Here is a 14,295-nt window from a genome sequence, read left to right as displayed (position 1 = left end):
AGCTGAGTGTAAAAATATATTGAGTTCCTAGAAGAAAATAATATTTTATATGCGTGGTGTCGGTAATGTTAATAATACCATACTTATATTACAAAGAAAACCAAATGTGTAATTTTAGAAATCCACACGAAACATAACTATTGAAACCTCTTTAAATCATGCGGCTTCGATTTTAGACAAATTGCAATTTCTTTGACTTTAGAAAGTCATGTGGGATTATTTTTTATCTGGAATGCGTAACAGTATAAAGAACATCGTACTCAATTAAAAAAAAACAACCTCATTTTTTATAATCATGTTAGACATTTTACACGAACAATTTGATACACCTTTAAATTAATTACGAAATTTGGTAAATAATAAAACTTTTAATATTTTATTCATGATATAATATCAAGATACTAAATATAAATTCCTTTTTAAGAATAAGCTTAATAAAATCCATTTACATAAACGACTATTATTTAGCATTATGTTATCACAAACTTTCAAAAGCTTCTCAAAACTTCTCAATCGGTTGCGATACCTGGGTTGGGCTAACAATTGAATTGGGCATATAAGATGGCCTAGTTATACTAACAGGTGAATTTAAATGAAACCTAAACAACTAAAAATACTTCTTAAAACTAAAATCTTCAAAAATGTAAAATAAACGTGTAGACCAAATACTCGGTATAAATTGAAATGTGTTTTCGAATTGAACAGAAAGTACCAGACCGTAACAGGACGTGAACTAATGTATAAAGACTTTGAAAAGTGTATCCGAACACAGGCGAACGTGGGAAAAATGCATACACTCAACTTAGAGGAAACAATTTTCTCTGTTCGAACTAGCAACGCTGTCACATAATCATATGCAATTTAAGTGTTGAACGCGAACGACGTCGGAGATAAAATATCACTGTAGTTTATAAAAGTGCATCATTTTAAAGAAGAATAATGTTTATAAACTACGTCGCGTATTAACGGTTTCGTTCTAGAATATTCTATAGGTAGGCTTTAATCGCCTCTGAGGGGCAGCTGTAGATAAGGTACCTAACCTTATGTCTTTTTCAGTACCTCTGGCAACGTGTATTCAAAATTTCACGATGATCGGTTGAGTAGTTTAGACGTAAAAGCGTAACAAACAAATAAACAAGCTCAGTTTCGCATTTAATTTAAGAATTATATATTTTTCTTTGCCTTAACCATAACAATCATTACCATTACACGTGTACTAAAACAAGAATCGCCGATGTTAAGAATTTTTTATATTATTTTTAATATGTATGTAAATATAAACCCAAGCTATAATTTATGATAAAATTCCTAGTCAAAATTAATAGGATCAATGAAATAAGTTTTCAGATGACCGGCCATCACTTCCCCAAACGTTGTAAAAAACCTGAATTCATATATTGTAAATTGGCTGTCGAGCTACGCTTAATGAATATTTTTACTTTCAATATTCATTCAAACCTTTAAACAATATAGCATCAGCTCTTACAAAGTATACTTGCTTGTAAGTATAAAAGTTAAGTTATCTCTTGCATATCTTCTAGTTACATATATTTTGTATAATGCTGCATAAGTTTTAAAAATATGTATAAGTGTTATTACGCACTAAGTTCTTTGAACGTACGCTTGTACCTACTTACCTGTCTGTGGAATTCTAGAGCCTCCTCTCGGATGAAATCCCACTCCTTGGGTGTTACTCAGAGAAGTAAAGCTGAAGAATGCGAGAAACTGTGATCGGACTGTTTTTTCTGTTATCCTAAAAAAAAAAAATATTTTAAGTCAAATATGCTGCTGACCGATTTCGACAGCGATCATCTTGCAGAGACTAAAACGGCCGAGATATATTATAGTGCACACGTGCGCGCCCAGTAATCCAATGGGACGGTAATTTAATACGACCGGGGAAAGTTAACGCCAACGCACCACTAACATTGGCAATAAGATACTATATTCTTTATGTATGTAGTCGGCTCACTCACGCTTCAAACCGGAACACAACAGTACCAAGTATTGCTGTTTTGCGTTAGAATGTGTGATCAGTAAATGTAAACACTGCATAAAGCCCTTTCAATCAGAAGAACGCTACCAACTTCCAAAGTTCTTGACAGCTTTCGAATATCTAGCCACTAGACTAGCTTATCAGACTACGACTCAATTTGTTTAGATCTTAATAGTATGTTTGATGTTTTTACACGTAACGTTATAAATATATATAAATTTTTGTCTTGAAAGTGCCCTTAAAATATATTATACAACGCTTAGATTAATATAATACTTATAAATCTCAATACCGTATATTAAAACTGAATATTGATAATTTTCATCAACGTTGTTTGTCATTGGTAGGTCAAAGTGCAGGTGTATGGAGTTGAACTTAGCACTTGCTACTCTTACTCTACTGTTAATTTTGTACAATGAATAGGTGATTTGTCAAACATTTAATATAAATATTAAACTTAGTTACAGATAAACCATTTTTTTTTCCACTTTAATAACTATTTCTTGCTCACTCAAGTCTTCGATCGGGCGCTTATTTATATTTATTTTGTAAGTACAACTAATTTCAATTTCCCGAGTATTGGACTTTATAGAATGTGTCTAAGCAATGCTTCAAATCAATTAATATTCCCTAAAGGTAGTAGATAGTGTTTCGCTGAGAATTGTCGGTCTCAAATACAATTTCGCCTTTGTCGTGAAACAACAATGTCGGACCCAACAATCACAGTTTCGACTATGGACATCTTGTAACAATTCAAAACTCTTTGGTAAATTCTTATGACAAACGATTTGAACTTTTATGTATATATACGATATTAAATAACTATAATGAATATCCTTTACTACTTAGGTAATATATAAAAATAAAATTTTATGATTTTTTTTAAAAGAATGCGAATTGATTGCTTACATAGCTAATACTTGCAAGTGATATTTGCTTTTAGTATAGCATGGAAATAATAATAAACATAAACAAAAAAACGAATACCCGGTTGGAAAGATGTTCCTGACGCCATATATTAAAAAAAAAACAAAATGAAATAAATAATTACAACGTTTGAAAATGTAAATTTAAAATAAAATGAAGCAATGCTCCACCGCCTATTCAGCAATAATACATAGACACATTAGTAAGCACACAAGCACCCGTAGTGCGACGGTTGAAGTTTTACACTTATTTCGACCTACCTCTCATTCGCTAAGTAGGTACATCGTAAGATACGCGCGGAAATATGTTCTCAAAAAATAAAAAATTATACCATTAAATGAGCTTCTAATAAGGTCTTATAATATAGCTGTCTGTAGGTGACTTATTTAATGAAAGTACCGACGTGGAGGAAAACGTAATAAATGCTTAAAAAGAATGGTAAATGAAAACGAATACTTGAAATGCTAACAAATTTGTTCGCATTGAGTTTGGTAATATAATATCCTTAATTTCCTGTGATAATGATAAATCAATAAATTAATAGTTTGTATAACTTTTTGAAGAATCGTTTGGCGGTTGGACCTTGTGCAAGTTCATCCTGGTAGGTACCATCCATTCATCACTTACGCTACCGACGAACAGCTTTACTTTGTATTGTTGTGTTTCAGTTTGACGGGTGAGTCAGCCATTATAAATCACATAACTTCTTAGTGCCTAAGGGTGGTGATGTAAGAATTGATATACATTTTTTTACAGCGTCTAAGTCTATGGGCAATCATGACTATTTATCATTAGTTGACTTATGTACCAGTCCGCCTCTCGATTTAAAAAGAAGAGCCAACTATTTCAGTGGAAAAGCTCCGTTACATTAAGCCATACAAATACATTTTTTTACATAATAACTAAAACAACAAACAAATTAATAAATATCATTTAAGCGGGATGTGGGTAATGTAACTGTTAATGACATTTCCTTTGTAGAATTAACATTTCCGGCGTATGTTCATAATTCTTCTCATCCCAAACAGCTTGACCGATTTTACAATATTTTTTTTAGTATCGAGTCCACCGAATGTTTTGACGAGGTTTTCAATTATAGTTGGACACAAGAGATTGTGCTACTGCCATTTTTTTTTCATTTTTTTTATACACGTATTAAGAAGAATACTACTATCTATTATAAAAACAACGAAATATTTACAATAAAGGGAGGTAAAACACAAATAGAAAGTATCTCATCTATGGAAGGTATTCTGGAATAACTTTGGCACTATAATATGTTCTATTGCAACTCCTTCACAAAGAATATATATCATCACTGTGAAGTATATTTATATAGTAATTAATTAAATACCTAAAATCAAGTACTGATGCTCCATGATCAGCAAATAGTACAACCGGAGGTGTGTATCGTTCGTTAGCACCACATAGCCTTGTCGGCGCCGCTCTACCTGAGTCCGGCACTGCACTTGCATCGCTCAGCTGCAGCCATCCGCCCACGCAACTAGATAAATACAGGACTCGGTTAATATCATAACATAAAATAAGTATTCTTGACTGAATTTTAGTAACAGCAGCCAATTTCAAAGACAAGCCATTTGCGCAGGAAATAATAAAAAGTGCAAGTGTGTGCGCAAACATATGTGCAATTTCTATTTCCTCACTCAAAATATCAGAATCGGACACATTCGGAAAAAGATCAGGTTCAAACAAACTTCATGTGATTTCCAAAGCACAGGAATGACAGCTATCAACTCCTTAACTTTTACTTCTTCCTTATTAACTTCTAGTTAAAAATCCAATAATCCAGAAATACCTATAATTATATATGTGTGTATATAATAAGCATTTATTCGTAAAAAGACCAAATATATAAGCTTCTTCCAGTTCATCGTTACAAAATCCATATACAGAGATCATTAGTTCGAAAGCTTTACTAGCTTTTCGCTTAATTAACACGATAGACTTTTAAAGTGAACTTATGAGAGTGCTTCTAAGAGTCTACTTGAATGAATCATATTTTAATTTTGTGTTGGTGTGGCCATGACCTCTCCGGCTATTGTCAAACATCGCTCTCTTGAAACATACTTGACGCTGAGATTTAAAACTGTATAAGCGCACATTGAAAATAAGCTTCAGTAAACTTCGTAAAAATATGTCAGAATAATTAATTATTCCTTAATTTACTCATATATCGGTACTAGGTTGGGAAGTTTTTTATCTCAAAACAAAAATACAATTGAATGAATTCCAAGAAAATATTATGCATGCTATTGTCAACGTCACAGCTCTCAGGTTAGAGCTTTATAACCTCTAACAAAGCAATTGCTTGAATAAGTCGCAGCTATATTAAAGTACCATTGTTGTAAAGCGTGACTAACATTACTTTGAAATAAACATATGTATGGTTTCCCTTTCAGATTGTATGACGACAATTTTCTGAAATGTATTGTATCACAATTTTTATGGTGAATAATTATTAAATGTACGCTCGATATATTTTAATAGACTGACTCATTGGCATAGTGGCTAACTTATAAGACGCAGATCTGAGTAGGAACCGGGATCATGGTTGAGTTTTTTGTCACGAAATTCTTTATAGCAGCCCGGAGTCTGGTAGTTGTCAGTGTTTACACATCGGTGCCTTGGAATGCGATTAAAGTCGTTGATCATGCCCCTGAACTCGTGTCGAATTTGCCGTTTCACCGGATTATGACAGTAAGAAAATAGACAAGTAGTTTTTGAAACTCTGTTGATTTTTTTTCTGACTAAAAATAATATACATCCAAACATAATTTCAAAGTGATAATATAATAAATTATAAATTGAATTCCATAATTAGTATAATATTTTATGATTAAGCTATATGACTCACAGTCATCTAGAGTTAGTTATAGTAAAATATTGTTCTTTAATCTAAATGTTACAGAAACTGATATATGACGTGTAAAAGATATATATATATATATATATATACATAAGATATATATACTCATATAATATATGTATATATAATATATGTATATATAATATATATATATAATAATATATATACTCATACAAGTCAGTTAAACTCCTTTGTACTTCTTGATACAGACTGTAAAAAAGTACATGATGTACTTATGTCTCTTAGAACAGATAGTGCCCCTGGATGGGATAATATTCCAACTAAATTTTTAAAAATAGCTAAATTAGTAGTTGTTCCAATAATCTGTCATCTAACGAACCTTTGCTTTAGAAAAGGAATCTTTCCGTCCCTGTTTAAACGATCTATCATAACTCCCGTTCACAAGGGTGGTGACAGAGATGACGTTAGTAACTATCGTCCAATTTCCGTTTTGCCGTCAATATCAAAGTTAATAGAAAAAATTATAAATGTGAGATTATTAAACTATTTAAATAAATTTAAGCTTTTGTCAGACTCTCAATATGGTTTTCGTCAGGGCAAATCCACGGAGGACGCTGTTGAAGCTCTAACCTCGCACATTGTTAAGAGTCTTGACAGTGGTAAAAGGTCTTTGGCTGTATTCCTTGATTTAAAAAAAGCCTTTGATACGGTCTCTGTCCCCATTCTTGTGAAAAAGTTAGAATATTTGGGAATCAGAGATACCTCGCTGGCTCTTTTTAGGGACTACTTGAGCGACCGAACTCAAGAAGTCAAAATTGGACAGTTTGTTAGTCGTGCCTCAAAAATAACTTATGGCGTACCGCAAGGTAGTGTCTTAGGACCTACCTTGTTTCTAATTTACATTAATGATCTCTGTAATTTAAAAATAAACAATGCTAAAATATTTTCCTATGCAGACGATACCGCAATTGTTTTTACAGATACTAGTTGGACTAAAGTTAAAAATACAACAGAAAGAGGTCTCTTCACTGTCTCCTGTTGGCTGAAGTCAAATTTACTGTCTCTAAACACAACCAAAACAAACTACATGCCTTTTTCCATCTATAATCGAACCCAGCCAGATAGTTACTATAATATTACAGTTCATGTTTCCAATAGTATTAAATGTGAGGATTGTAATAACTGCTCCATGATCAAACGAGTGAACTCTTTCAAGTACCTTGGTGTGTTAATAGATCAAAGACTATCATGGGATGCACAGCTAGAAGCTATAGGATGTAGATTGCGTAAACTAATTTGGATATTTAAGATGTTACGCCACAAAGCCTCTTGGGCCTTATTACATAAAATATATAAAGCTTTGGCGCAGTGAATATTTGAATACTGTATTCCTGCATGGGGAGGAGCTGCTAAATCTAAGTTCATTGAAGTTGAGAGAGCGCAAAGGCTTTTGCTAAAAGTTATCCACTTCAAGCCATATCGCTTCTCAACGGACACGCTATATTCAATGAGCCAGATACTGACTGTCAGACAAATGTATATCCAACGTATCATTCTTAAAGCTCATAAATCATTAAAATTCATTAAATCCAGTTCATTAAACAGAAGAATAAAACATAAAATTGCTGAAACGTATGGTGCTAAGACTACTTTTGCTAGCAACCAATATATAACACGTTCTGCCTACCTTTATAATAAAATTAATAAAATTCTAAACATATATCCCGAACAATATTTTAACGTCAAACAGAAATTATTTGAATGGTTAAAAACAAAAACATACGATGACACCGAATTAATTCTATTTCATAAAACATAATCTAATCTACTGTAATCTACACATACACCCACCTACACATACACACACACATACACACACACACACACACACAAACACACAAGTAAAATTCATTTTGATATAATGTTAGTTTATCTACTGATTGTGAGTTTTAGTATATAGTAAGATATTGTTTATTCTTTTTAAGAACATGGACAGAATTGTATGTTATGGAAGAGCGGGTCCTTCTGTCACGAGTATTATATTATACTCACTAGAGGGTCCCAACCTTTATTTGCTATGTACAACTTGATAAAGAATAAACTATTTTTCATTTTCATTTTTATTTTCATATATCTTTTACACGTCATATATATACATATAATAAGGTTTATTTTTTAATAAATGATAAATTAGAAGCAACAATGAAAACTATTTTGGAGAAACAAAGTCAATATTTTTAATTAAAGTGAGAAGAGAGAACCGGAATTTGAGCATATCTTTTTTTAATACAAAGCAATACTATTTTAATATCGCAGTTTTTGTCGAGCAGTGGCATTTCTCTCTACCTTATACCTATTTACGAAGTGACGGATGCCTGCTTGGGGTTAAAGTTAGCTATTTAAGCGATAAAAATATAACTATAGATTTTTTAACAATTAATAATTTTAACCGATAAAATTAATATTTTCTATTTTACCTTGAACCATTAAATCTTCCAACTGACACGAGTCGATAGAGTTGTATCTCCACTCTCTGCCCGGCGTCAGGTTGCAGGGTGTAGGAACACGCACTGGGACCCTCAATTGATGGAGATTTAATTTGGCCGAACGTTTTCCCTGACTTAGTTTTGAGCACCCGCGAATCAATCGTAATGTTGCACACTATATACAAAAAAAACATGAAATTAGGTAAAATCAGGTGTTAATACGAATCGAGTGTTGGGTATAACTTTTGTTACTACATACAAGTCAACGCTTATACTTTAAATAATATAACTTACTATTAGAACAATATTGTTCCAACCCGCATTGCGCGCAACGGCCAGGCGCAATATCACCGCATGGACATGCCCCGTCACGCACGCAGCACGCACAATCTTCGCCCTCCCCTCCAGGACAAGCGCAGCCTGATGACGACTGCGTCCATAGATCAACTTGGCCTGTTCACAATAGTCATTATTAATGAAAGAACAATTTATTTAGTTCTTGTCTGTATCTTCGTTCATTCGTTTATTTATTCTTCATTTTATGGATATTCACAGTACTGATAAACACACATTATTTGTATTTGTGATTTTTCTATAATATAAAAAAAAAACTTACTACTCCCGTCGAGGAAAATTGGCGTCCAAGCTATTTGTGCGGAGACAGTGGCGCACGCGGCTATTATCAATACCGCTACGGCCTGCCGCATGGTGCGCGCGGACAGTCACCGCGCTCGCGCCGCCCTACCGCGTCGCTTTCTCATTTGCTCCTACACCCCTTTCTCCACTTACGGACCACCAAAGAAAACAGTAACATATGACCATGCCCCGATTTGCATGATTGTACAATCACTGAAAAGTAGATTTTATTTCACTTCGCTTCTAGTTTATCGGGGTTTTATTGCGAATCCCCTTGATCCTCTGTTTTCCTGGTAATTCCGTTTCGCATTCTGACCCGAGGATTTTCTGTAACAAAATTCTTATTGTTTTCTAAAAAAAATTTTAAATTAAATTTAAATGTGCTTACTATCTTGTAGTTTTTTATGTCTTTTTAGTTGTAAAAGTTTATTATTTTACTACGTAAATGTACGTATTGAACGTTGCTTTAATCACAGTCTGTCATGACAACGTAGGCAAAAGAGTTGACCATTTAGTCAAATATACGTTATTAGAAAAATATACCCTCATCATTTATTTCATTGTTTTTTTAAATGAAATTAATGGTTATTTTATTCCCTGTTCATCAATTAATCATATTCAAGTATGGCCATCCATGGTACTCACAAACTAATAATAGTAGTATAGTAGTATATAGTAACAGCCTGTTAATGTCCCACTGCTGGGCTAAGGCCTCCTCTCCCTTTTTTGAGGAGAAGGTTTGGAGCTTATTCCATAATATTAATAATATTCTTATAAGTCGAGATGGCCCAGTGGTAAGAACGCGTGAATCTTAACCGATGAACGTGGGTTCAAACCCGGGCAAGCACCTCTGAATTTTCATGTGCTTAATTTCTGTTATAATTCATCTCGTGCTTTTCGGTGAAGGAAAACATCGTGAGGAAACCTGCATGTGTCTAATTTCATCGAAATTCTGCCACATGTGTATTCCACCAAACTAATAAAGATTTTAAAAATTTAAAATCCAGACATCTATGGAAAATGCCTGCATATATTCCACTGCTGGGCTAAGGCCTTCCTCTCCTTTTTCGAAGAGAATGCTTGGAGGTTATTCCACCACGCTGCTCCAATGCGGGATGGTGGAATACACATGTGGCAGAATTTCAGTGAAATTAGACACATGCAGGTTTCTTCACGATGTTTTCCTTCACCGTCAAGCACGAGATGGATTATAAACACAAACTTAGCTCATGAAAATTCAGTAGTACTTGCCGGATTTTAACCTATCGAATTTGTATGAACTCTGGCCCCACCTCCAATAGCGACGTGTTGACATTGTTGGATAGGTATTTTTAAGCTGAATAAAAGTTAAGTAATAATAATAATGTCGTCCAGACCGATTTCGGCCACGGCGGCCAATTTTAAGAGTGATTAGCCAAATACGGAGGAGACATTATAGTGCACAAATGTGTGCGCAAACACAGTAGTCACTCTCTATTTCCTAACTCTCATAATCCTATAGGATGGCAATCCGACACGAATGGAAAGAGTTTAGGTTTAGGCACGGGAGTGTACACACTTCCAACTTCCAGACTCCGGGCTGCTACTGAGAATTTTCTGACAGAAAAACCCAATAACTTTTTTTATTGGCCCGATTTTGAATTGAACCCAAGACTTCCGGATCTGCGGCCTTATATCAAGCCACTAGACCAACGAGGCAGTCGAATAAAAGTTACTATGGCGCTAAGTTCCAAATCTTATTTCGTTGAGAGTTATTTATTACTAAACACATATATATTTAATCAGTGGTACGGCATGGTGCTAGCTCGTCTGAGTATGTATCACCCACTCATCAGAAATTCCACAGCAAAACAGCAGTACTTATACTTGGTACTATTATGTACCGGTTAACCAGTGTTAGCTCACTATTCAAACCGGCCCTATTGCAAGTACAACGGACAGAACATCTTAGTTTCTATTGGTGGCATATTGGCGATGTAAGCGATTAATATTTTTTACATCGTCAACGTCAATATAAAAAAAAAATTGTAGCTAATATATATATTATTTATTTAGTAACGTTTTGGTTTATACAAAAAAAAACACATTTTTATTTCTACTCCCCTCGTGCCTGGCGAACCCTATGCACCAAACGATTATTAAAAAGCATAATGTCATTATTACTTACTGCCATTTTTAATGAAGCATAACTTTGAACGGGCTAAGATTTAAAACTTGGAGCCATATTAATTTTTGTTCAGCTAAAAATACCTATCCAACGATGTCTTACATTTAGCTGTTGAAGGTGGAAACAAAATTTGCATCCTCATTTCTTGAAAATATTGAATTTTGACTCGAGCGGTATTGCTGGTAGTCGAGAACCAAACAGCTAAAAATACGACAAAATTTTGCTCTTATACCGGACACTAAAGGCAACACTTTTCCCTATTTAAACAAGCGGTGCAAAGTGCATTATCGATTATTGGCTTTATGTGAACACGGTGTTAGGGGGAAAACGATTTGAACAATAATATTTTATTTTTTTAAGAAACTATTTTGTTTATTGTATCAATTAACTTGCGATTTCTTATTTAATACTTTCGTGACCTATGTCATTTATTTATAATTGGTTTTATTATAGTTATTTTGATTGGAAGGTCTTGTTACGTATCTTCTATCCATCTTTAGAAGTATGCCGTCAGCATCATCATATTCAACATCTTATTTTGATTAATGAATTAGAATAACATTGACAAATTGACATTTTAAATATATTTTGACAACCGTCAAGACTATAATACTTTCAGCTTACAACCTCTTTTCTGAGTAAAAAGAGATTCATCGATACGCAATTTATTGTATTCTGTAAATTTTAGTAATACAACGGTTACTTTAATAATTAAACGAATTTAAAAATAACGCTTAGAATTATTAGTCCATGTTCTAGAATAATTAAAACGATTCGAGGGCGTTCCATATTGACTTTTTTATTTATAGCACAAAAGGGGACATGATAGTGATTTGCCACGTAAGCTATATATATTAGTGATATTAGTAAAGTAATAAGTACGCATATATTAGTAAAGTAATTTATTAATCGTCTTTTTAACAATAGATGAAATCTAATAAAATTAAATTTAAAATATATAAGATGGACAGATATAATTACAAAAGTTACCAATTGATTGATGTATAATATAAAAAAGGATGTTTAAATAAAAAATAAATTAAAATAAATGTAATTAATTTAATGTACCGTAACGACATCAGCCACCAATTACAATACAATTAACAACAATAGTAATAGGCGCAGGGGCTCCCCGAAGAAGCAACATTTGGTCGAACACAGTCTCCGCACTGGAGGCAAGAATGACAGCCATCCATAAATGATTCGTTTTTCTTTTTCTCGAAGTGGTAGCAACAATTACCCTGACAATGTACATAGAAATAGTTAACCTAGTCATTGATAAAGATCTTAAAGTTTTTTAATACATTGTATATATTAAATTATTTAATTATATATTCATTTATTTAATAATCTTTGTAAAGCTGTTGAAATGGATCATATTTGTAGAAATCCAAATTCTAATGAATCTCAAAGTTCTTAGTGTTATATCCAATGAGTTCGATACTAAGTTTTCTAGAAAGAGAAAATCTATGTGTATGTGGGTATTTGAGCGTGTGTGTGCGTGTGTATATATGCGGTGGTGTATGCGTTGCCTAATATAATAACGAAATTTTAAGGTTAAGTGGTGATATCGACATAGAATTAATCCTATTCTACATATGATTGCATAATAAATACGTAAAGGCTTTCATTAAGTAGATTTTTTGTACAAATGACGTCCCAATTTTTTTAATCGAATCAGTACTTTCGTAATACAATCTTAAGATACCCAGTTTTATTCAAAGTAAATAAACGACTTATTTGCATAAGATGCAAAGTTTTCCGACTCAAATCACGTAAATTAATTAACTTTGTAATTAAAAATCTGATGACGAAATTTCTATCTCTCTGTTTTTCCAGTTACTGCGCTTTCCGTTAATTGTCGAAGTCAAAACTTAAAACTCCTTTTCTGATTTTCATACGTTACAAGTAACAGCTAATTCTTTTTTTATCATTATTTGCAAGCAAACGAGAAGGCGTGTGATGCTAAGTAATTACCACCACACTTGGACATTTACAAAACCAGGGGAACTGTCGATACATCACCAGTTTTTGAGGTGTGTTCGTTTATCCACCCGTTGAATGGTCCCCTGTTGTTATTTTGGGAAAACACAGTAGGTGAAAGTCAGTTCCATGTATTCTATGTTGGTTTGTATGTATGTACGTAGCAGAATAGACCAAGCATCGAGACGGTAGAGATTATACTATTCTATATTTCAATAAATAATCAAAAGCACATAACCTTGAACGTGAACATAAAACGCCTTTCATATTATAAGGGTATTACATTTGAAACGTCGTTAGCTCTAACATTATATCAGCCAGAAAATAAGGGAAAATCACGAAGGGTCGGGTCTTTAGCATCAGTCGAAAATAAATGTATTTGAACCCCGTCGCGTTCGGCGAATAAACATAGCGATCTGACAAGCGAAACGATCGATGACACTAAGCAAGTAAAAGCGATAATGTTTCATCTAGACTTGCAAATAGTACACCCAAAACGATAAGCAAAATTGGAATTAACTTCGTTTAAAATGTACATGGGATTTTTCATTTAATTTATAATCGAGTTTAATCATAAGCGTTAAACTGGTTGAGTGAATGAAAGCCATTTGGTGCCATAAAATATATTTGCTTTATCAATGAAGAGAAATAAATTAAGAAAAACCAATGAGTTATTTAATTCTCAAAAGATATTAAAATGAAATCGATATCAGTGTATTTTAAGTCTGAAGTGATTTTGTAATAAAATTGAAATTCTCTCCGATGGTAGAGACGGCGTTTAGTCGGCTTTTTGCTCTAGCTTCGTCAAAGGATATTGCGTGGGAATCAATTCAGGTGCCGGAGTAAAATACCTTTCTCTGAATATTAATCTTTCATAAAATGCCATCATTTTAGACTCGAATAAAATCAATATTTATGCAAGAATAATATTATGAGTATTATACTGTTTGTGAAAAATGAGTTAAACGCCTTATTCTAATATTTATGGAAACTAACTGTAAGATACCCGCTCATCTTGTGAGACGTAACGATGTATTTGTTGTTCTGAGTCGGCACTGTAACAGGACTCTACGAAAGGTTTTCGTCGAGGTCGCGCGCCGACAGCAACTTCACATGCACGGCGCATCAGAACTGTTGGTTGATTTACCTGTAACAATGAAAAAATTAAATTGTATTGCCGGAAAGGTAAAAATTATACATATTTTTTAATTTTATATATATGGCTTACATTTTAAAGATTGATATAAGCAGT

At 33.3% G+C, this 14,295-nt stretch overlaps 1 protein-coding gene across 4 annotated transcripts in view; it reads right to left on the bottom strand.

Moving 5' to 3' along the window:
• Positions 1–14,295, bottom strand: part of LOC126773213 (uncharacterized) — a 57,534-nt gene that overhangs the window by 19,694 nt on the left and 23,545 nt on the right. For all 4 annotated transcript variants that reach the window (XM_050496757.1, XM_050495193.1, XM_050494394.1 and 1 more), the window contains 6 exons: positions 14,040–14,190; positions 8,874–9,220; positions 8,552–8,710; positions 8,249–8,432; positions 4,278–4,427; positions 1,638–1,753 (listed from right to left, as the gene is read on the bottom strand). In XM_050496757.1, coding sequence (XP_050352714.1) covers positions 1,638–1,753; positions 4,278–4,427; positions 8,249–8,432; positions 8,552–8,710; positions 8,874–8,964 — 700 coding nt within the window. In that variant the 5' untranslated portion in view covers positions 8,965–9,220; positions 14,040–14,190. The remainder of the gene's footprint in view (positions 1–1,637; positions 1,754–4,277; positions 4,428–8,248; positions 8,433–8,551; positions 8,711–8,873; positions 9,221–14,039; positions 14,191–14,295) is intronic.

Source organism: Nymphalis io, chromosome 1, assembly GCF_905147045.1.
Source record: "Nymphalis io chromosome 1, ilAglIoxx1.1, whole genome shotgun sequence".
Taxonomy (NCBI): Eukaryota; Metazoa; Arthropoda; class Insecta; order Lepidoptera; family Nymphalidae; genus Nymphalis; species Nymphalis io.
This window is presented reverse-complemented; position numbering and strand designations above follow the sequence as displayed.